This window comes from Phascolarctos cinereus, unplaced genomic scaffold (assembly GCF_003287225.1).
Source record: "Phascolarctos cinereus isolate Bilbo 61053 unplaced genomic scaffold, phaCin_HiC Scaffold_4;HRSCAF=312, whole genome shotgun sequence".
Lineage (NCBI taxonomy): Eukaryota > Metazoa > Chordata > Mammalia > Diprotodontia > Phascolarctidae > Phascolarctos > Phascolarctos cinereus.
In genome coordinates this window covers 219,162,542-219,185,357 of record NW_027555847.1, presented here as the reverse complement: position 1 = coordinate 219,185,357, position 22,816 = coordinate 219,162,542, and the positions used below count along the sequence as shown (strand labels likewise).

The 22,816-nt window shown below is 42.9% G+C and overlaps 1 protein-coding gene across 3 annotated transcripts in view; it reads left to right on the top strand.

The window, feature by feature from the left end:
- The window catches only part of TMEM184A (transmembrane protein 184A), a 57,531-nt gene that overhangs the window by 10,276 nt on the left and 24,439 nt on the right, over positions 1–22,816 (top strand). Inside the window, exons 1-3 of one of the 3 annotated variants that reach the window (XM_020975242.2) lie at positions 15,767–15,866; positions 15,968–16,165; positions 19,084–19,347. In XM_020975242.2, coding sequence (XP_020830901.1) covers positions 19,084–19,347 — 264 coding nt within the window. In that variant the 5' untranslated portion in view covers positions 15,767–15,866; positions 15,968–16,165. The other 2 variants (XM_020975241.2, XM_078152925.1) reach the window with 2 other exon arrangements.

The following is a 22,816-nucleotide window of genomic DNA, read 5'->3' as shown; positions in this document are numbered from 1 at the left end:
TCTTTTCAGTACCTAGGATTAGATCCATTCGAGACTGATAACTTGGAACTCTTCAAGGGAAGAAGCCAAGTACTCTCTCCCTAATTCCTTACTTATCCTGGGTTTCAACTCCTCATTGCCTATTTTGTTCTGTCTTTTCCAATCCAAAGATCATTCTTCTTGGCAGACAGAAAAGAAACAAAAAAACAGTTGAATAGTTGAGCTTTCTTTCTGTAAACCCTTATCCTAACCCTACCAACCCAAGCAGCATTTTCTTTGATCCTTCTCTTTTCTCCAACAGAGAAAGCCTACAATACCTACTTCAAAGTTCTGCACACAGAGACAGTTGGTAGATGTTAACTGATTTTTTTTTAAAGCAAACCAGAACATAGTTTTCAAACTGTATTCCAAAAGTGAACTTTCTACTTTTTTCTGTACCATCTTAAATACATGCAATACTACCTTACTCCCACCCTGTAAGTCATTAGTAAAAGCCTTCTCCCACCCCCCAAATACAACATAAACTATAGTTCAGAGGTTCCCAAACTTATGTGGCCTGCCACCCCCTTTTTAAAAAAATTACCCAGTACACCCCAGGAAATCTACTTTCATTAACTCTTTAATAGTTTTTTGAAATTTGCATCATTTCAAAAAATAGAAAATATTTTTTTAAAAGACCCATCTTAAATTTAATAATTTATTGTACATTTTGGGGGGGGGTTCTGCATTGACATTTTGATGACATAATATTGCATCATGTAACCCTATAGTATTGTATTGTAAACAAGTCATTACATGCATATATTCTTGCCAATGCATGCTAGACTCCCTGACAATGTGCAACAAGCTTGCCTGCCAATACTTGTTTGTTAAGACCGGTCAGCAGACTTGACTATTGATCAGTTATTAACTTGCATTTTGTGTGTTTATTTGGAAAATAATGTAATCACTCCACAACAGATGAAACATGTACGAACAGTTTTTCAAAATTTTCATATATTTTCTTCTTTCCTTATACATCTACCACCCCCTTATTTTTATTCAATGGCCTCCAATTGCACCCTAGGCTACTACTGCCCCCTCATCATTCGCCCCTTAGAGGGTGGTATCACCCACTTTGGGAACCTATGGGTTCAATACAGGATGTCCCAAAAGTCTTAGTGCAAGTTTAAGCCTCTTATATACTATACATAAGTAGCTTGGGTCTTTTTTTTTTCCTTTTGTTTTTGTCTTTGTATCCTTGTACCTAGTATAGTGTTTTGCATATATTAGGTGCTTAATAAATGTGTCTAGGATAAGAGAAGTGGTCGTCCCCCTAAACTTTGCCCTAGTCAGTCTAGCTGAGGAATACTGTATTCAATCCCAAACACTATGTTTTTAGGAAAGACATTGACAAACTTAATCAATATAACATCTTTGGCTGAGATGAAGCCCTAGACTTGGAATCAACAGAGATCTAAGTTCAAGCCCAACCTCAGAACCTTCTGAGCTACATGATCCTGAACAAGTCATTTAACCTCTAAAATAATAGCTCAAATTCCTAGGACTTATCTATTGGGAGTTCCCTACACCATTGAAATCTTAGATCTTTGAGGATGAATTGGAGGCAATACTCTAGTGGAATGGCTGAAAGACATTGTGTTGTTTAACATTTTAAAAAAAACTATCAATGCAGGCATTTTTGTCAAGCTAATAAAATTTGAAGGTGATAGATAATTCTGAAAAGCTGTAATTAGAAATGACAAGCCAAATCTAGGGAGTTGAAATATAACAGTGGCAGGAATATTATTCATATCAAATGTAATATTCTCTTCTCTGTCAAGAAGACACTGTTTTCTCAGCAGAGATAAGTCTATACATGGGTGGTGAGATATCATTGTACTTTGCCCTTAATCCTGGAATAATGCGTGCAGTTCATTGGGTGGGTGGGGAAGTAGGGGGTTAAGGTTGAGACATTTTTAGGAAGAACATTGATAAACTGGAGTGTCCAGAGGAGGGCGACCAAGATACAAGTATTGGAGACCATTTCACATTAGGACTGGTTAAAAGAAACGGAGATCTTTAGCTTGGAGACTTAGGGAGGAGGACATGACAGCTATCTTATATCTGAAGGATTGTCGGATATGTGGAAGAGAGTTCCCCTTGTCCCCAGAGGACAGAAGTACCATGGAGGAACTGCAAAGAGGCACTGATGAGGTGAGGCACTTTGTGCTCAAAGTAAGAAAAAGCTTCCTTAGAATTGTGAAAAAGTGGAATGGTCTACCTTGAGAAATAGTGGGTTCCCCCTTAAAGGAGTTTTGGGCAAAAGCTAGATGCCCATCCTCTTGGAATATTTGTATATAGAAGGAAATCCAGGTCAGATTATGAGCTGCGTTAGATTGTTGAGGTTTAGGGGTGCTGGGACCTGTCCGAAAGAATTCAACCCAAGCCTTCTTTCAGCCAAAGACAAAGTTTATTAAAACATCCATCATACTGGGCAGACTTTTAAGGAATCTGAACATTAGTGAGCTATTGGCTAGATTATAAAAATCTGAACAGTTTAATGGAGACAAGATGGACCTTATATACAGAAAGACTGTGGGAGGGATCCAGGAGTGACCAAAATAGTTTAGGATGACTGGAGGAGGGGTCTAAGGAGGATCTGGATGGGAGTGGCCAGTAAGCTGGGGTGAACAGAATGCCTGGGACCTGGACCTTGTGGGCAAGGGAGAATGGAACCTAACTAGGATTAAGGGTGGGAAATAGGGGGGGGGGCATAAGGAGGTAAGACAATGGAGGGCTAGGCTAGGTTAAGGGTAACAGAGAATTGGGAGATTGGGCATAGCCACAATGAAAGGCCAGTTGATGGATCAGGGGAAAGGCCTCAGCAGAATGCCAGAGATTAGGCCATGTGGGAAAGTCTATGGTTTTTCCTTTCTGGGGTCCAGATCCCAGCCCCATCAAGACCAGTCTCCAAGGCCCCATCTAAGTTTTAAGGTCCTCTGAGAACTGCAAAGTTAATCATCGTTGTTCTTGTGCTTGAGATGGGATTTGAGAAGTCTTTTTCTGGAGGTCTGATCATTCAACCAGATAGCTGAGTTACAGTGGATAGAGTGTTAAACTTCTGAGACAGGAAGACCTGAGTTCAAATCCTGCCTCAGACACTTACTTAGCTATGTGACCTTGGATAAGTCACTAACCCCCTCTCGACCCCAGTTTCTTCACCAATTAAATGGGGATAATAATAGCTGGTATGTCACAGGGCTGTTACGAGGAATCAATGAGGTGAACTTTGCATGCTTCAAAGCACTGTAAAATGCTTGCTCTTAGCTCCACCTCATCGTGTTTATCATCCAACCCACAGAGCAAAAGGGACTTTTTCTAATGCTTTACTGAGATCCAGGTATAATATATCTATGACATTATCTGGTTAAAAAAAAAAAAGCTGTCATTTCCAAAGTGCTTTAAGACCTCTTTTATTACTCACAACAAGCCCATAAGGCACGTGCTTCAGGCAGGAGTGTTGTGAGGTTCAAATGAAATAATGGATATAATAATAATTAATAACCAACATTTATATAACACCTACTGTGGGTCAGGCTCTGTGCTAATAAGCACTTTACAAATATCTCATTTGATCCTCACAACTATGCTAGGAGGTGGGTACTACTATTATCTCCTTTTTACAGACTGGAAACTGAGGTACATGCAGGTCAAGTGACTTGCCTGGGGTCACATAATGCACTCTATAAACCTTAAAATGCTATAGAAATGCTAGTTATTCACAGCCGTATTCAAGTTAGTATTAATGAGGCTCCTAGACTTCATTCCCTGAGGCTTCTACGCTCCCCAGCTGAGCTCAAGCAACTGTGGGGTGTGCTGGGAAATGCTTAATAATCTGGCTGCCGGGTAGGGAAAGGAGAAGGCCGGAGGGCCAGGCTGGCAAACAAACTCTTAAATTTAATCTGCATTATTAATCCTTTCTTTGTCTAGACCACCCACAAAGCTAGAAATCTAGTCTCTATTTATCTATGGAGAGTGCAGATTTCTAAGGTACGAGTAAATGCTCCCACTGAAAATTTAACTATCCATTCTGGCTCTTTAAAGCAGGTCAGAGCAGGCCCAGCACACTCTCTGCTACAGGTATTATTATCACTATTTTAAAGTTGAGGAAACCAAGCCTCAGCTTAAGTAACTGGTGCATGTGGAATGTCAGAAGTGCCACCCAAATGCAGGGCTCTCCCGATGGTGGACCCAGAGCCCTTGCCATTGATGATTCAGATTCTCCCATCTGATCTACCAGTAATGTGAGTCTACCGAAAAAAAAAAAGGCTGAATGAAGTTAGTTTGGCATGCCCAGTTTTTGATGATGCTATGTTTGCTCTTGGTAAGTACCACTTCCCTAAGAGTTCAAAAAAGAATCCCTTTAATAATAATACTTCCTAGAATTTTGCCAGTACTCGAAATCAAGCTCAACAACTTGAAAATCCACTCATTTCTCTTTTTTTTCCTTTTAATTAAACCTAGGCAGCTGGAAGCTCAGTGGGCTATTGAGTCAGGAAGACCTGAGTTCAAATCCAGTTATCAGACACTTGTTTGGGGCAAGTCACTTAACTTCTACCTCATTTTTCTCAATTGTAAATGGGGATAATGATAGCACCTCTCTGGGTTGTTTTGAGGAGCAAATGATACATTCATAAAGCACTTAGTACAGTGCCTGGCACAGTACGTGCTTCATAAACACTTGTTCCCTTCATTCTGTTCTTTCTTCTATTGTCTGTTTACTATGAACTTACCATGTACATTTCAATAAACAAAAAACAGAAAAGATGATTGTATACGGAACTGAATTTCTATTATGTGCAATTTTTAATGTATATTAAATTTAATGCAATAATACAAAACCATCCTGGTTATGCATCCGTTTCTGAACATCTTTATGCTCTCTTGTACCTTTTTAATGGTTCATGATGTAACTTTCTTTAATTTTTTTTTTACCACTCCCATTGTTGAGGTTTAGGGGTGCTTGGGACCCCAATCATAATATGCGGGTCCTGCCAGAATGAATTCAATCCAAGTCTTCTTTCAGCCAAAGACAAGGTTTATTAAAGATCTGCCATATTGGCCAGACTCTTAAGGAATCTGAACATTTGTGAGCTATTGGCTAGATTATAAAAATCTGAGCCCTTGGTTAGACTCTTAAAGAATCTGAGCCCCTTAATGGAGATTAGATGGACCTTATATACAGAAAGACTGTGGGAGGGATCCAGGTTGGATCTTGATGGGAGTGACTGGGAGGTCAGAGAATGGGGTCTAGATAGGAATGGGAAGTAGCCAAGGCCATGGGGAGGTAATAAACAATGGAGGGCTGAGCTAGGTTAAGAGTAACTGGGAATTGGGAGATTGGGCAAAGGCAATAATGAAAGGCTAGTTGATAGGATTATAGCCTCAGGTGAATGCCAGAGACTTCCCTGATCAAGTGGGAGAGTTCAAGGAGAATCCCATAGACAAATGGGACCCAAATCCAAGTTCTTTCCTACCCTGTCACTATTACCCACAACTCCATACTGCCATGAGAAATGGAGGTACATTCCCATAAACCTAGTCACTAAAGAGACTAAGGATGGCAAAGCATTCGAGCTTAGGAGTTGAGATGTAATAGGTTCTACCAGTCTTTCCTCTGCACTAAGTTTGGCATGAATATGCACATTACTTGGGTTTCCAAAAGGGAGGAGTAAACCAGCCCAGGTAGAAAAGAGTAGGTCCAAGATTCTCTGCTAATCAGTAGTGGGATAGGACCCCTGAGTATTCCCTGCATTTATAGCCTAGGCAAGAGAGCTTTTAACAAGCCTTAACCAAAAAAAAAGAAAAAGGAATTCTTCCTACAAAATAGAAGCTCCCCTTGTAACCAACCACTAAGTATAATAAACCAAAGCAAAGAAACATATGGGCTATGTTTATAAATGTAAGATCTTTCTGTACCTCTAGTCCATCACCTCTCTTCCAAGAGGTGAGAAGCATACTTCAGCATCAGTATCGTATTTCACCACGTAATTGTGGCAGATTTTATGACAAATCTTTTTGTGCAAAAAAGTGGGGTGCGACCGTTATGTGAAACTTTAAAAAAAATTGTGTCAGCATTACTTAAAAGTCATTCATTACCAAAAGTGTCTTTGGTGCAAGATTAGGACGTATGGAATACTCATGAATATACGTTAAAATTGAGTACTGACAACGAACCTATGCTGAGAATTCTAGGCTCCTGGCTTACAATGCCAGGAGATGATAAATGTGTCTATGTGCCACTGATTGACTGCTGCTCTGTTTACTTTATAAGTGGCATGATGAACAGAATTATACCATGTGATGATTACATGATGTAAGATTATAAACCAAATTTTGTACTGGGGAAAAAACCCACACCACTCAGGGTGCGACGATTATGCGGTGAAACACGGTGGTATTCTGAAATCACTGCATGGATCATATCTCTGAAGACTTTCAAATTAAAACAATAGCTGTCATTTATATAGCACTGGCAGGTTTGCAAAATACTTTGATATGTTATCTCATTTGATCCTCACAACAAGTTAAGACATAGGTGCTTTTATTATCCCCATTTTATAGATGTGTAAAGTGAGGCTGGGGCAGCTGGGTGGCGTTATGGATAGAGTGTCAGTTCAGGAGTCAGGAAGACTCATCTTCCTGAGTTCAAATGTGGCCTCAAATGTAGCCTTACTAGCTTTGTGACCCTTGGAAGTCACTTAACCCTGTTTGCCTCAGTTTCCTCATCTGTAAAATGAGCTGGAGAAGGAAATGATAAACCACTCTAGTATCTTTGCCAAAAATACCCCAAATAGGGTCACAAAGAGTAGGAGATGACCGAATAACAAATAACAAAAAACTGAGGACGAGAAAGTTAAGTGACTTCCCTGGTATCACACAGTTAGTGACTGAGGCAGGATTTGAACTCAGGTCATCTTGACTCCAAGTCCAGCACTCTATCCCCTATGTCAGTGGGCCACCTTCCACCATCATGCCAACTGTTCTCCTCGTGCTGCTTAGCCATCTTCTGTTTTTTTCAGTACCTTGTGACTGTAATTCATTCAGGCCTAGTGGCTAGAACTCATTGAGGACAGCTAGGCGCTCTTTTAGTCATTTCTTGTTTCTCTTGGGTACAGCAACAGTGCAAATAGTCTATGATCTGGGTCCAGGATTGAACGGGAGAAGCAGAATGGGCTGGATTGCCTATGGGGAACTTTCCAGGTCTTTCAATGATACCAAACTTCGGAAGACCATTTTTTTAGTACCAATATCTTTCTAAGGATACTGTATGGCCCTGAATCATTGAGTAATAGTCTCCACAGACCCAAAGTTCAGGATAACTTAAAGGTCAACAGACAGGCACCATGGTAGACATGAGGAATTGTTCAGGAGAACCAGTGTAAAGAACGTATGATGAGAAGCAATGTGTACAGTGCAAAGTAGAGATAGACAATATGCGTACTCTCTTGGTATCCATTCAATGTCAAGAGGCATAGAGTAGCTCTCCATACCCAGAATATTGGGTAGGCCTCCTGGGGCAGATTTATGGAAGAAGACAGACAAGAGTCACAGACAAGGAGGGGTAAGCATGAGCAAACATGGATAGTTCCCAATCTGCATCTTTGGAAGGACTACTCATGTTGATGAGATCACAGGTCCACGGAAGTATCAAGAAGTTTCAAATTCTTATTTGCCATTTTTGTTTTATTGTCTCCTTTCCAAAGCTCATCATCCCATCTGTCACCAACTAAGCAGGTAGGTGGGGCAGTATATAGAGTGCTGGGTCTGGAGTCAGGAAGACCTGAGTTCTAATTTGGCCCCAGATACTAGCTATGTGACCATGGGCAAGTCGCCTAAGCTCTGTCTGCCTCAGTTTCTTCAACTGTAATAAGGAGACAATAGCACCTACTTTACAGGGTTGTTGTGAGGATGAAGTGAGATATAACATTTATAAGGTTCTCAGCACAGTGGCTGGGGTGTGGTAGGCACTTAATGGGTGCTTATCCCCCTTCCCCTCAAAGCATAGGTCCTATTCCATCTTTTCTTCTCTTTAGCTTTCCTCACTAGCCTCGCTTATTTTGAGCTAGTGCTTTGGACACCATTTTTACATGACTATAACACGCTTTAGTATTCATCATCTGTTACCTGCCCTTGTCACCTGCTGTTCTCTACATGTCTTTCTCTAAGCTTGTTGTTGAGTTAATTATGCATCCGCATTGGTCCTTTAGACACTTGTCCTTTTTCCACCCTTTCATTTACCTTGACTTTTGGCTCCCTGTTCACCATTTCTGTTCTGCCCTCCTCAATTCAAGGGTCATTTAGCTTGGTAGATAAAATATCCTCTGTTATCATTATTCCATCTGCTTAAGCATCAGGCCCATCTCTTCCTTCACTGATCTTTCTTTCGATCCCAGCATAACTTTTTTTTAAAAAGTTCTTTTTGTTGTCTCCAGCTTTCTTCACCGGCCTCAGCTCAGTCTAATCTTTTGGACTTCTGACACTATTTTGAGAGACACTCTTTAGATTTATCCTCCATTATCCATCCTTGCTCCCTCTTCTACACATGCAGGTCCTCTTAAAATCTAAGTCAGTCAGTGAGTTTCTTTTTTTTTTTTTAATTTTTAGGCAGTTGGGGTTAAGTGATTTGCCCAGGGTCACACAGCTAGTAGGTCAAAGTCTTTGGTCTCAGGCCAGTTTTGAACTCAGGTCCTCCTGACTTCAGGGCCAGTAGTCTATCCACTGGGCCACCTAGTTGCCCCCAGTGAGTTTCTTGTGTATCTACAATGGTCACTTTAGGAAGATCCTCTTTTACTTCCAACTGAAATCATTTGTGTTTATATTGTTAGATTTCAATCTTCAGAATTTCCCATCCCTCCTGGGCTAACTTCTGACACCTTCCTCTGGGCTCTTTGAAATTTGCTTTTTGAAAATGTAGGATATGTATTGAACAGTAAACATCTGGGTTTCTTCTTCTCTATCGTGAATTCTTTTTTTGGGGTGGTGGTGAGGCAGTTAGGGTTAAGTGCCTAGGGTCACAGAGCTAGTGAGTGTTACTGTCTAAGGCTGGATTTGAACTCAGGTCCTACTGACTCCAGGGGCGGTGCTCTATCTATTACACCACCCAGCTGCCCCTCTATGGTGAATTCTAAGATGGGATGGTCACTTCTTCCCTTTTCTTTGACAACTCCCACCCACAGTACTTACATGCCAGCAATTTTGAGGGCATCTAGCAAAATACTCTAAATCTAAATTGACATTGGATGTTGATCAGAGACCCTACAGTCAAAACTTGACTTTGCCATTTACTGCTTGGGTAAACGTGGGCAAAGGCTTTAGTGCCTTTTTTTAGTAAAACTAAGGGATTGAACTAAACGGTCTCTGAGGCTCCTTCCACATCTATGACTTTATGGCCTTATTTGATGCTTAGAATTGCCATAAGAAGGTAATACCTGAGGTGTGTATTAACAGAAAAGAGAGAATCTAAGAGGAGGGAGTGCATTCCAGGCATGGGGGATGACCCAATGCCAAGGCACAAAGAAGGAGTGTCATTGCAAGGACCAGAGAGAAGACCAGTTTGGCTGAATCATAGAGTGAAGGAGAAAGGAATAATTTCCAGTGATGCTGGAAAGACAGGGTGGGGTCGGGTTATGAAGGGCTTTGAAAACTAAACAGAAAAATTAGTCACTGAAGGTGATTGAATAGGGAAGTGTCATGTTCAGATCTGAGCTCAAAGAAAATCATTTTGATAGCAGTGTGTAGGAAGGACTGAAGTAGGGGAGAGGCCGGAGGCAAGGAGGCCAATTAGTACACCATTGTAGTAATCTAGGCAAGAGGTGATGAAGGCTGGAACGAATGTGGGAGGTGAAAGTGGAGAAAAGGGTTATGTTGTAAAGGTAGACATGGCAAGATTCAGCGGATATATGGGGTCAGGGAAAGTGAAGTGTTGAATATAATGCCAAGGTTATGTCCTGGAAGAGGGGAAGAATAGTGGAAGATGAGGAAAGAGGGGGGAGGGAGGAGGGAAGAGAGCACAAGAGGAAAGGAGAGGAAGGAAGTGAGGATAGAGGGGTACAAGGAGGAACAGAAAAGGAGGGGGAGACAATCAAAAACTGAGCTTTGGTGAACACCTACAGTTAGAAGGCCAGAAAAAGAGGAATGATTGGATAGGCTTAAAAAAGAGTCAAATTAATTTTAATTCATTCCATTTTTTAAAAAGATCCTATATATAGCACTTTAATAGGAGTAAGGAATGTCATGAAATCAAGGAAGTTATTCTAAGATAATACAACCCCAGAAAGGCTTCAGCTCACTGACTAAAGTGTGCTGGAGATGCTGGCATGAACAGTGACCAGAGTCAGGTGGGGCTATTCAGGGAAGGCTTCATGGAGGAGAGGGCCTAAAATAGAACAGAGCTCTTGGGCATCAGTAATGACAAATGACATAAAAAAGGAAAAGCCTGAAGTCCTGGGCTCCTGCTCCCAACCCTCAAACTTGATCTCTTCCCTTCAGAGGAACGAGGGAGGAAAGAAGTGCCATTGAAACTGAATAGGGTGGAAGTGATAGACTCAATATGCAGAATGGAACAGACATTTTTGGACATGGTCCCCTGCGGGAATTCATTGTGCTTTACTATGCATATTGTCACAGAGTTTTGTCTTGTTCTTTTTTTTCTTTCTTTCTCATTGGGGAGGAGGGTGGAGGAGAGAAAATGAGTACTTGTTAATTGAAAAAAAAATTTTTTTAAATGTCTGAAGGGAGTTCATTTAAAGCCATTTCACACAGGCCATCCTACTGCTCTCCGTAGGTCTTCTGGACTAATAATTCCTTGATTTCACTTGGTAACATGACCCAGTGCCTGACATCTTATTGTTGGGAAGTTCTAATTAACATCTAATCAGAATACATCCTACTGTAGCTCCAGTCATCAACCTCATCAGTAAATAAGAACTGAACAATCATGATTCACTGGGTGGGATAAAAAGTGAGTAAGACTCATGGACTCTATCCTTTAAATACTGCCAACCAGTTAGAGAAGTAATAACAGCAGTATTATTAACAACAACAATAAAATACCTTTTATGTAAAGATGACACAATCTACTTAGCCACCATAGTACTCGGAGTAGTTTTTCCAGTAGTAGGGATGGATTTGAACTGAGTCATCCACACTCATTGGGTTTCCCTTGTGGGACTAATGTCAAAGTCTTTGTGAGACAGCTGTCTGGGATCTGGGGTGCAAACTGGGACTATAGAACAAAACAAAGCTAATCGGTCTATGTGGGAATCAAACATCTCACCTTAGCTTAATTGACAGTGTACTCTAATCTACCAGGCTACCAGGCCAACACACTTGAGATCACAAGGAGACATACATGGAAAGATATTCTGGAGGCAACTGAAAATAGAGGAGACAGAAAGGGAGGACTGGAAGGCAAGTGACATATCTCAGTTAGAGAAATAAATTAAAGGTCCTCAGCAGAAAGAATGCTTAATTGGAGCTTTGAGACCAGATGAATTTTTGAGGAACAATGCATAGAGGAACAAGCTCAAGGTAGAGGACTGAGATTTAAGAACTGTTCAGAAGATTCCATAGAGGAAGCAAAAAAAGGAAATCTGTGAAATAGGAAGAGAACCAGGACAAGCTTATTGTCATGGGCTCTAAGGAAGGGAAAAGCTTCAAGAAAGAGGAGGAAGTCACAGGCTTACTATCCCTGATTCCTCTCTCCTTCCTTTCCAGCCTGTCCTCCATATAGCCACCAAAATTATCTTCCTATGATAGGTCTTTCCTCTTCTACTCAAAAAACCTTTAATGGATCCCTGGGATAAATTACAGACTTCTCAGCCTGGCATTTAAAGTTAAAATTATAATTTTCAACAACATTAAGGTCCTCAATAACCTGCCTCTTTTCCAGGAAAGGGCAATGTCATGAAAACCCAGAGAGGAAAGAAGACTCAGGAGGAACAAGTGATGCTACCAAGAAGGATGAGGGTTGAGAAACAACCATTATATTTAGCAAGTAAGGCATAGTTAGAGATATGGAGCCTGGTCGGTAGTCAAGGGTGCCTTGCTTATCCTGGAGGAGGCAGGGGGATGGAGGGGACAGTGGAAGAGATGGAAGAATTATTGTCTTCAGAGATCAGCCCTATGCTGGAGGCCACACTAAATCAGGATTGGGATAGTAGTTACCAGTAAGTAGTGCTGGAGATGGTGCAGGAACCTGGCAAGTGCCCCAACAGTTGAGAGTCTTGACAGCTCTAGAAATCCTGGCATCGTGGGAATTTCTCTGGCCTGCTTTGTAGAGATGATCCCACCTTGACCCCTGGCACTGAATATTTCTGGGGTCTCACCTCCGATGCATCTGACCAGTTCTGGGTTCTTGGGATCAACAGCACATCTAGTATTAGCCCAGGATGGGAAATGCTCTGTCTTTTCAGCTTAGCTTGTTAAATTCTGTTTGACTAACCACAGTCCTCCACAGTTATCTAGCACAGATTGCTCTACAGACTGAAATCTGCCCTGGGACTCATTCCTAAACTCAGAACTTTTCCTTCCTGGATTGGAAGATTTTTTTTCCATCTAAGTAGAGAATGTTTCAGGATTTCCCGCCCTAATGGGCTTGGGGGCAGGAGCGATAAAAGCCAGAAAAAAATAGAAAACCTCCAATATTTGCCTGGCTGGCTCTGTGGATTAAAAAAAAAAAACCAGTGGATTTTCTGAATATCCAATTTCCCCACTGGATTATAAATCCTTAACCAAGGAAGTGGGGGCATAAATCAAACTGTATCATTTTATCCCTGCCTCCCCTCCACCACTACCATCACCACCACCACCACCACTACCCTCTCTCTCCACCACAATATGTGAACTCAACCACATTAAAATAACAACTCCCAAATGAGAGCTCACATTTTACACAAAACACTTTTCTCATAAGAATCCTGGGGTGCAATAGTGTCAAATTCCCATTTTACAGATGAGGAAACTGAGGCTTACAGAGATGAACATGATTTGCTGGGTCACAGGGTACCCAGTGAATAAACAACAGGACAGAGATGGGTTTTAGACCCAGATCTTCTGACTAGATACAGCATACTTTCCAATGTGTGGGTGGAGTAGGGGCAGAGCTTAACCTTGTGAAAGGTAAGCATGCCACTAAATTTGCTTGGGGAGAGGGAAGTGTAGCAGTATGGGCTGTTGGTATATATCAGGGGGCTGGGACTTTGACCAGTGATTTCCCTATTAAGGATGTATTATAGGATCACAAATGCAGAGCTGGAAGGGACCGTAGAGGTCATCAAGTCTAACCCTCTGACTTTACAGGTGGAGAAACTGAGACTCAGAAGGTTTGTAACTTGTTCAAGCTGACATGGCTAATAATGGTAGGGGCAAGATTTGAATCCAAACCATCTGCCTTCAAATCCACCATTCTTTCCGCTTTACTACATGCATTGTAGTGATGGGAAGATTTGAATCCAGGCCCACTGTCTCTAAATCTAGCACTCTTTACACTATTCCAAGAAAGCTTTCTACATATTTATTTGCACTTGTCTCCACTATTATAGATTGTAAACTCCTTGAGGGCAGGGGCTGGTTTTTTTTTTGCCTCTTTTTGTATTCCTAGCACTTAGTACAGTTCCTGGCACATAGTAGGTGTTTAATAAATGTATATTAAATTGAACTGAATTAACGTCGGTCTGGTGGAAGGGGGGAGAGTTGGGGAGGTTGCAAAAAAAAAAAAGCAAACAGCTACAGGAAGATCCTGTAGAGTCCCTCGGTTGGCCTCTTAGGAGTTTGTCTATGGCTGGTTTGGAGGTCTGAATAGCATTCGCTGGGGATGACTTTGGGCACACTGCCCCATTAGTAAACATTATGTCCTTGCTACACATACTAGCATGTTGGAGAACTGGGCTGTACTTTGCTAAAGGGTGGGGTCCCTCCAAAGGGCCAAAGGGAACAGATCTGTCTCCTTTGATTAATATTTAGCCTTATCTCTAAATGCAGTATCAACACATCACCGGACTATTTTCCTTCATCAGCAACCTAGACAGACCAGTTTAACTTAAGAAGGCCTCCATGCTGAGAAGATACTGAGTCCTAAGATGAGGGCACAGTTTATAGGAAGCAATGGATTCACTTTTCTGTTTGTCTCCTTCATCAGAGGATGGCCCTCAACCAGAAGCCAAAAGACCTGTTGTTCAGGCCTAGCCCCACAGGGCTGCTGTGGCTGGGTTTTCCCACTTGGAAAATGAAATAGATGTAGCTAGGCCCCTCCCAAGGGTGTTGGGGGATGAGCTCATATCTGCAGAGTGCTTTAGCTTCAAAGCACTAGAGAGATGTGAAGTTTATTGTGAACGTGAGGAATTAGATCAGCAAAAATAAAAATCAGCTCCCCCGGCAAACCTTCTCCAATCCCTACCTTTCCCCATTTTCCAAATCCTGGACTATCTCAGAGGAAGCCTGGGAGAAAACTTAGTGCCAACAAATAGACAGATGTGGGGCTCTTGGTTTCAAGGCTATGACTAGGTCTCTCCCAACCTGAGCTAGTAGGGCTGTGTTATGAATGTGTCTTTTTTTTTTTATCACCTCCAGGTACTTAGAACCTTGCTTCAGGGTTGGGGGCATTTTCAAGGTAGACAATGTGACAAAAGATTGGGAATCAGGGTACCTGAGTTTGAATAATGGTTTTGCTGGTTACTACTTCCAAGAAAAGCAGTGTAATACAGTGAAATAAAAAAGTGTCTAGATTTTGAATGTAGATAATCCTTGCTTCCAAGGACAGGATATTTAACCTGTATTTCCTCATCTGTAAAATAGTACTTGCCCCTCCCTAGTTGTGATAAAAAACAAGAGATAACGATGTAAAACATGTCCCCATGTAAATATCCATGTGACCTTGGACATGTCACTTGACTTTAGTTCTCATCTGTAAAATGAGGAGGTTGGGTCAGGTGGCCTCTGAGGTCTCTTCTTAGAGATCTCTAAGGTTCCTTCTCTTTCTGGAGCCTATACTTTCAATTTAGGATCATAGAACCATTGATCTATAGCAGGAAGGAACCTCAGAGGCCAACCTTTTCGTTTTACAGCAGAGGAGACTGAGGCCCAGAGAGATTATATAATTTGTGCAAGGTCACATAGGTAGTCAGCATCGAAGGTGAGATTTGAACACAGGTCTCCTGTTTCAAGAGCAGTGGCTCTTTCCACAGTACCATATTATCTTCCTTAAAAGAGATCTTTGCTTTTACTTCAAAATTCCCATTTTGGTAACCCTTGACAAAAGTCTGCTTTACTTTACTCCTCTTCTCTCTCTCCTCTAGCTCTCCCTCTTTTTCTGTCTCTCCTGTCTTTCTCTGCCTCTTTTCTCTTTCTGTCTCTAACTTTCTCCTCTCTGCCTTTCTCTGTCTCTCCTCTCTGTTTCTCTCTATGTGTATATCTGTCTTTCTCTGTTCTTGCCTCCCTCTCTCCTTCCTCCTCCTCTTTTAAATTTGTACAAAATTCCTTCCTACCATTTCTGGGTCTATGATCCTAAGAACTGCCTCTCCACACCCACGCCCCATCCACACCTTCCACCAAGATACAGGTAAAAGCAGCCCACAGAGGCTCTCCTTAAGGGCAGGGTACCAGGGTCGAGGGAATCCTTCGGACATCTGCCCGGGAAGCAGCTGCCATCTGCAGGCCAAAAGGGAGATCCTCCAGGCAGGTTCCTGGGAATCCGCTTCGGGCTAAACAAACAGGGAAGAGGATACTGTATCACGAGAATGAAAGGACAGAGGAAGCAAACAGCCATAAGGTTCCCTTCGCTCTCTGCCTCTGCCCGGGCTTGGGCTGGGAGGCGCATCCTGACGCTCGCTCTCCGGGTTTTAGAGGTGGGGCTCCTGGTACTGAGTGGTGAGACGAACAGGTAGGTGACTTCCTGGTAACTCTACCCTCCCGACTGATCTCGTCTCCCCTTCCTCCCCCACTCTAGGTGCAGGCACTTGGGGAGGGCATAGCTTTGAAGTCTCACCTGGGGCCTGGCTGCTCTTCCTGAGCGAGGCTCGGAGCTGTCTCCCCTGCCACGTGAATGCCTGCGCTCACCCGGACCTGGGACCCCGAGATGCAAGCGTTCCCCAGTCCAGCAACCGCGGGGCCCAGGTGACGCTCTTGGCGCTTTCTATTGGGCAAGGTAAGAGTTGGGTTAAAGTAGCCGCTAAAATTGGGAGGGCCAAAGGAAAGGGGGGGGGCGTTTCTAGGGAGGGAGGGACTTCATTTCTAGATAGAATCTGAATTAAGTGAATTAAGTCACTTGTTTTTGTTCTCGTAGATCTTATGATTCCAGGAGCGTGGGTGCTGTTCTTTGGATATTTCTTTCTAATATCAGCCCCTCCTCACATACATCCCTCCACCCACCCCTGACACTTTACCCTAGGCCAGCATATTTAGGTAGTAGCTAGCAAGCAGGGAGTAGCCTCGGAGTAGGTGAGAGAAAGTAGCTTTTAGAGAAAGTAGCTTTGTTCAGAGGGGGCAGGGCAAAGTCCCAGGGAGCCCGAAGTGGCTGTGCTGAGAGTCCTAGCAATGAATAACCCACTGCCACTGGGTGGGGAACTCAGTCCATGTCCTGCTCATGGTACTCTTGTTTGGGCACTCTCTGAGGCAAGTGCTCTCAGGAGTTGCCGGGACAGCTAATACACAAGGTGGTGTGTATACGATGTTGGGCTGGAATGGGAGGAGGGCCCTATTGGAGGCATCTGGGAGGGTGAGTAGGCTTAGCTCTCTCCCGTTCCGTTCCTAGGAGGCTCAACAATTTACTTGAACAAACATTTTAAGTGCCCACTGCTTGGTAACCCTTAATCTCTTCCAAGTAGGGGTGCCCTCTCCCCTTTGGGGCATGGCTAATAATACATGCACTACCTACCTCACAGGTTATGACAGTCAAATAAAATAATATGTATATAAGTCTGTATACTGTGTGTGTGTGTATATACATGAATTTGTGTGTATATATACATATATGTATGTCTACATATAGGGAGAGAACACATAAAACGTTTAAGAAATAGGGGGTGGACTTGTAATTTCATTAGGAAAGAAAACACCCAATGAGGAAATTCCCTCTACCAAAATAAATTGGCACCTTACCTGCAACTTACAGTTTTAAAAGGTTGCCTGGGGCACTAAGAAGTTAATTGACTTGCCCGGGGTCATATAGCCAGTGGGTGTCAGAAGTGGGTCTTGAACTCTGGTTGTCTGGGGTCCAAAGCCATCTCTTTATCCACTATTCCTCTTCATAGTCTTTAAAGCACTACAAAAATGTCAGCTGTCATCATTATGTTATGGGCAAAGGTCTAAAGTTAACAATGAACTCTGAAATGACTTCATTCTATTTGACCAGCTTCTGTTAAGCACCCACAGTGTACAAGGTCCTGGAGATACAAATGCCCCACTCAGACCTAGAGTAGGCCCTTTCCAACTCTGGATCCATGATCTGGTTATTCTAGGAACTGTTTTCCTGCCCCCTTTTCCACTTCAGTACAGGTGAAGTCAGCCTGCCCTCAGTCCTGGCCTTGGGGAGCTTCTAATCTAGGAAAGAGATGTGATATGGGGAGGTTTGGTGAAAAAAGAATGCTAGCTTGGAGGTCAGAGGAGGAGGGTTCACCTCCTGTTTCTAATGCTTTTCTACCTTTGTGACCTTTGCTAATTCACTTGACCCTCCCTGGGCCTCAGTTTCCTCATACATAAAGTGTAGGCATTGGCCTAGTTCTCTGAGGTCTCCTCTAGCTCTAGGATCAGATCTGATGCGTGTTTATTTATTTATTTATTTATTTTTACTGTTGTTATTTATATGTGATCCTAGAAAGCCAGCTAATCTAATCCCTTCATTTTACAGATGTCAGAAAACTGAGCCTAAGAGATTTGCATAAGTAGTAAGCACTACAAGTGACATTTGAACACAGGTGCTTTAACTCCAAGGCCAGTTTGCCTTCTGTTGCTCTGCATTCAGCCTCTTTGTGATAACTTCATGAGAAAGGGGCTGGCAGAATGCCCTTAGGAGGGTAGCTCCTATTTGGGGGTGGGAGGTATAGGGCTAGGAATAAAGGAAGGTTTCCTGGAATTCTGAGAGTTTGAGGGAACTCCTAACTGGATAACCAACCTACCAAGTGTTTGTTTAAATTGGACCTACAAATAGCATCAGCATAATAATAACAACAGTAATAATAATAGCTAGAATTTATGTGGCACTTTAAAATTCACAAAGCAATTATTATCTCATTTAATCTTCACCTTGTTCCCGTAAGGGAGGTCCTATTGTTAATCCTATTTTAGAGATAAGGTAGGATTTGAGTCAAGCACTCTAGCTATTATGCCACCCTTCCTCCACCGGTGCAGATTGGCACATTCTCTGCATTGCTCAAGACATTTGACTAGAGGCATCAAGAGGTTAAGTGACTTGCCCAGAGTTATGAAGTATGTATTAGAGAGGAATCTTGAACCCAGGTCTTCTTGGCTCAGAATTAGCTTTCTATCCGTGACAGCAAACTCCCTCTTTAGGACAAGCTTTTCAGATTTTTCGGTTTCCAGGATCTGAATGTCTGGACCCAACTTGACATTTGGGGATTTGGGCCAGGGTTCTGTACTGCCAACAGTACAACAGCAGCAAGCTTTAGGAGTCATACTCTTAGCAAGGAGGCAATCAGTGGACACTGGGAAGTTTGGGCCCCATCACTTCCTAGAAGCATGCAAATTATAGTTCTGGCAGCCCCGGCCAGCCTCTGGTTCATCCTGCTTTGGAAATGAGGTTGGGGAGCTGGTGTTTAAAAGACTTTTGCACTAGGTAGAATCCAAGTTCAAGGTCTGAACTGAAATTTGGAGGAGGGACAGGACTGCAGAGGGCTGTAACAGGCTACTAATCAGTGAATTCACTCAGAATTGGTTTAGGATTCCCTCCACCCTTTTCTTTCCCTTCATTCTTCATTAATCTCCCTTGGCCATCACTTTTTCTTGGTCCTCCCTGACTGGGGGTGGGGCAAGTCCACTCCTCCCTAACTCCTCCTCTTCTTCCTGCTGCCTTTGTCCTTACCTTTCTCTTCTTTCCTTCCTCAATAGATGGACAACGGCACTGGGCTACCTGTGGAAGAGAACTCTACCATCCAAAGTACTATGCTAACCTCCCAAATGGCTGAGGGGTTGCTACATACTAGCACCCTCCCATTTGCTGACCCAGGCTTTCCCACCAGTGGAGATGGCCTTCATCTCAGCAGGGCCTGGAACAGCTCTCAGGGCTCCAAACAGCTCTTCCTCACCACCCCCCTTGCCCGGGGCATCTCAGGATTGTTTGTGTGGTCAGCCCTGGTGCTGACCTGCCACCAGGTAAGATTCTCCCCTGTCTTTCCAGATCTCCCTAGACCTAGAAAGCACTTTACATGTCCTCCTTGTAAACATATCTCCCATGTAAAATCCATATCCTCCTGTGAACAACTAGCATGAAAACTCAACTCATTTTCTATGTCCAGAAGCTCCCCACATCTGTCCCTTGAGCTCCAAACTGAATCTTGGGCAGGGAAAGCAAGTCCTGGGTGGCTAGCATATCATCCTAGCATCTGGTTGGGATTTATAGATCATTGTTTTAGAGCTGGAAGAGACTTTAGACCAGGGTGGGGAACCTGCGGAACCTAGAAGACCATGTGTGGCCTTGAGGCCGAGGTTCCTCACCCCTGATTCTAGAGCAACCCCTTCATTTTACAGATAAGGAAACTAAAGCCTAGAGAAATGAAATGAAATGACTTGTCCAGGGTTACACAGATCCTTAGGTATTCTGACTCCAAATCCAGCATTTCTCCGTTATATCACACTTCTAGCAATAAATGCTTTTCATTACCTACTCTATGCAAGGCATGTGTTGTGTGTTGGGGATACAAAATTCCTACTCTCTAGGAACATATATTTTAGGAGAAGAGATAGAGTATTTATCAATCCATCAATCAATAAACATTTATTAAGTGCTTACTGTGTACCAGGCAGGCACCATGCCATGCTCTGGAGATACAAAAAAATCAGTCCCTGACTCCAAGGACCTTGCAATCTACTGGGAGAGAAAACAAGCAAACAAATATATACAAAGCAAACTATGTACAGGTTAAATAGAAAATAATCAACAGAGGGAAAACACTGGAATTAAGAGGGTTTGGAGAAGGCTTCCCATAGAAGGTGGGATTTTAGTTGGGACATAAAGGAATCCAGGGATTTTAATAGTTGGAGTGGAGGAAGAAGAACGTTCCAGGAATGGGGGATAGCAAGAGAAAATGCCTGGAGTGTCTTGTTCATGGAACAGCCAGGAGGTCAGTGTCATTAGATCAAAGAGTGTGTATCATCAAGTAAGGTGTAAGAAGACTGGGGAGGTAGGAAAGGGTAATGTTATGAATGCTGAATAGAGCATATTGTATTTGCTCCAGGCAATAGGAAGCCACTGGAGTTTGGACCGGTCTGTGTTTTTGGGAGACTTATTTTAGTGACTCAATGGAGAATGAGTTGGAGTGGGGACTGACTTAAGGCGGGCAGACCCACCAGCCAGGCTATTGAAGTAATCCAGGTGTGAGGTGTTGAGGGCCTGTGCAGAGGGGTGACAGTGTCACAGGTGAGATGTTGAAAAGGTGAAATCAATAGGCCTTGGCAACAGATTGGATATAGGGGGTGAGAGAGAGTGAGGGGTCCGGGATGATTCCAAGGCCTTCCAGCTTGAGGGACTGGGAGAATGGTGTTGCCTCTATGGAGGTGGGTAAAGTTTAGAGAGAAAGATAATGACTTCTGTTTTAGACATATTGAGTTTTAGATGTCTACTCAACAACGAGCTTGAGCTGTCTCAAAGGCAGTTGGAGATGCGAGATTGGAGGTCCACAGAGATTGGTGCAGGAGAGGTAGATTTGAGAATCATCCGAATGTAGATGGTAATTACATCCATGGGAGCTGATGAGATCAGTGAGTGAAGGAGTGTAGAAAGGGCCCAGGACAAAATCCTGGACACTTATGGCTAAGGGACATGATCTGGATGAGGATCCAGCAAAGGAAACTGAGACTAGGTAGGAGGATAGATAGGAGAAAAACCAGGAGAGAGTGGAGGAGGAGAGAGTGACCCACAGTGTCAAAGGCTGCAGAGAGGTCAAGGAGAATGAGGATTGCGAAAAGGCTGTTGGATTTGGCAACTAAGAGAACACTAGTAACTTTGGAGAGAGCAGTTTTAGTGGAATGACAAGGTCAGAAGCCAAATTGTAAAGGGCTGAGAGAGTGAGTGGAGAGAAAGTGGACGCATGTAATGTAGACGGCCTTTTCCAGCAGCTTAGGAACAAAGGGCAGAAGAGATATTGGATTGTCGTGGGGACAGAAGGATCAAGTGAGGGTTTTTTCAGGCTAGAGGAGATAAGAGCATGTGCAAAGATAAGTGACATTATAAGGTAATATATTCTAATAACAAAAGAAGTTACTCTGGGTTAGGACAAAGAGAGGTAGTATGGTATAATGGCTAGAGAGCTGACCTTGATGTCTGGAAAATAGGGGTTCAAATCCAGCCTCAGACACTTACTAGCTGTGTGACTTCAGGCAAGTCACTTCACTTCTGTTTGCCTCATCTGTAAAATGGGAATAATAATAGGCCCTACCTCCCAGGTAGCTAGGTAGCTAGGGTTGTTTCGAGGATAAAATGAGAAAATGATTGCAAAGCACTTAGCACAGTGCCTGGCACGTAACTGTTGTGAAGATCAAATGAGATGATAATTGTAAAGTGCCTGGTACATAGTAAGCACTATATAATTGCTAGTTTTATTATTCTTATTAGAAAGCTGACCTTGGAGTCAGGAAGATGGGGATTCGAGTCTTGTCTCTAACATACCCTGGCTACCTGATGCTTAATTTCTCAGTGCCCTGGGCAACTCTTTAGGCCTATAAACTGCAGGGAAAGTCCCAACCTATATTGGCTGAGGGAGTTTCTTCATCCCTTGAAATCCCAGCCTCGATCCTTATCTCTCAAGCAGGAGGCAGTACTTAACCTGGGCCTGGAAGGAAGGGTAGGATTCAGAAAAGTGGGGAAGAGAGTGGAGACCCTTGAAGGATGGAGGAACAGGATGCACACAGGCAGAGAAGAGAATGTCAGTTCCACTTGGACACGGGTTGTTTTTTTTCTCTGATTTTTTGTATTCTTAATAGCACAGGACCTGGCATATAGTAGGCACATAATAAATGCTTCTTGCTTGGTGATGTATTCAGGGGATAATGAATCAACCAATTTGATCCAAAAGAAAATTCACATAGGACAATAGTTTGGGCTAAGTTTATTAAAAAACAGCTAAGGCATTATTCTAGCGTAGACAGTAGAGAGCCAGGGAAGGTTTTTGAGTCTGAGGGTGGGGAGGAGTAGCAATGTGTGTATCATGGAGAGAGAATAAAATACAAAGCCATGTTTTAAGAAGATGGATCTGGCTGTGGGGTGCTGGATAGGAAGAAATTATAAACAGGAGACTGTTGAAATAATCCAGGTGAGAGGTGATGAGGGGATGGACTAAGGTAGCAGGGAATAGGAGGAATAAAATAATAATAATAGCTGATAATTTTATACTGTTTTATGGCCAAGAGTCAGGTAAGGCAGGTAGTGCAAGTGTCATTATTTTACAAATGAGGAAACTGAGGCACAGACCCCAGTAACTTGCCTGAGGTCACAAAGCAGGGGAAATTTGAAGGATGAGTTTTGCTCAGGGGGCACAGAGCCCATGCTGTGTCAGGTCTTCGGTGTAGGTGGTGGTTACCACCCAGTAAAAGAGACAGCCAGCTTCTCTTGTCTCTGCTTCCCACC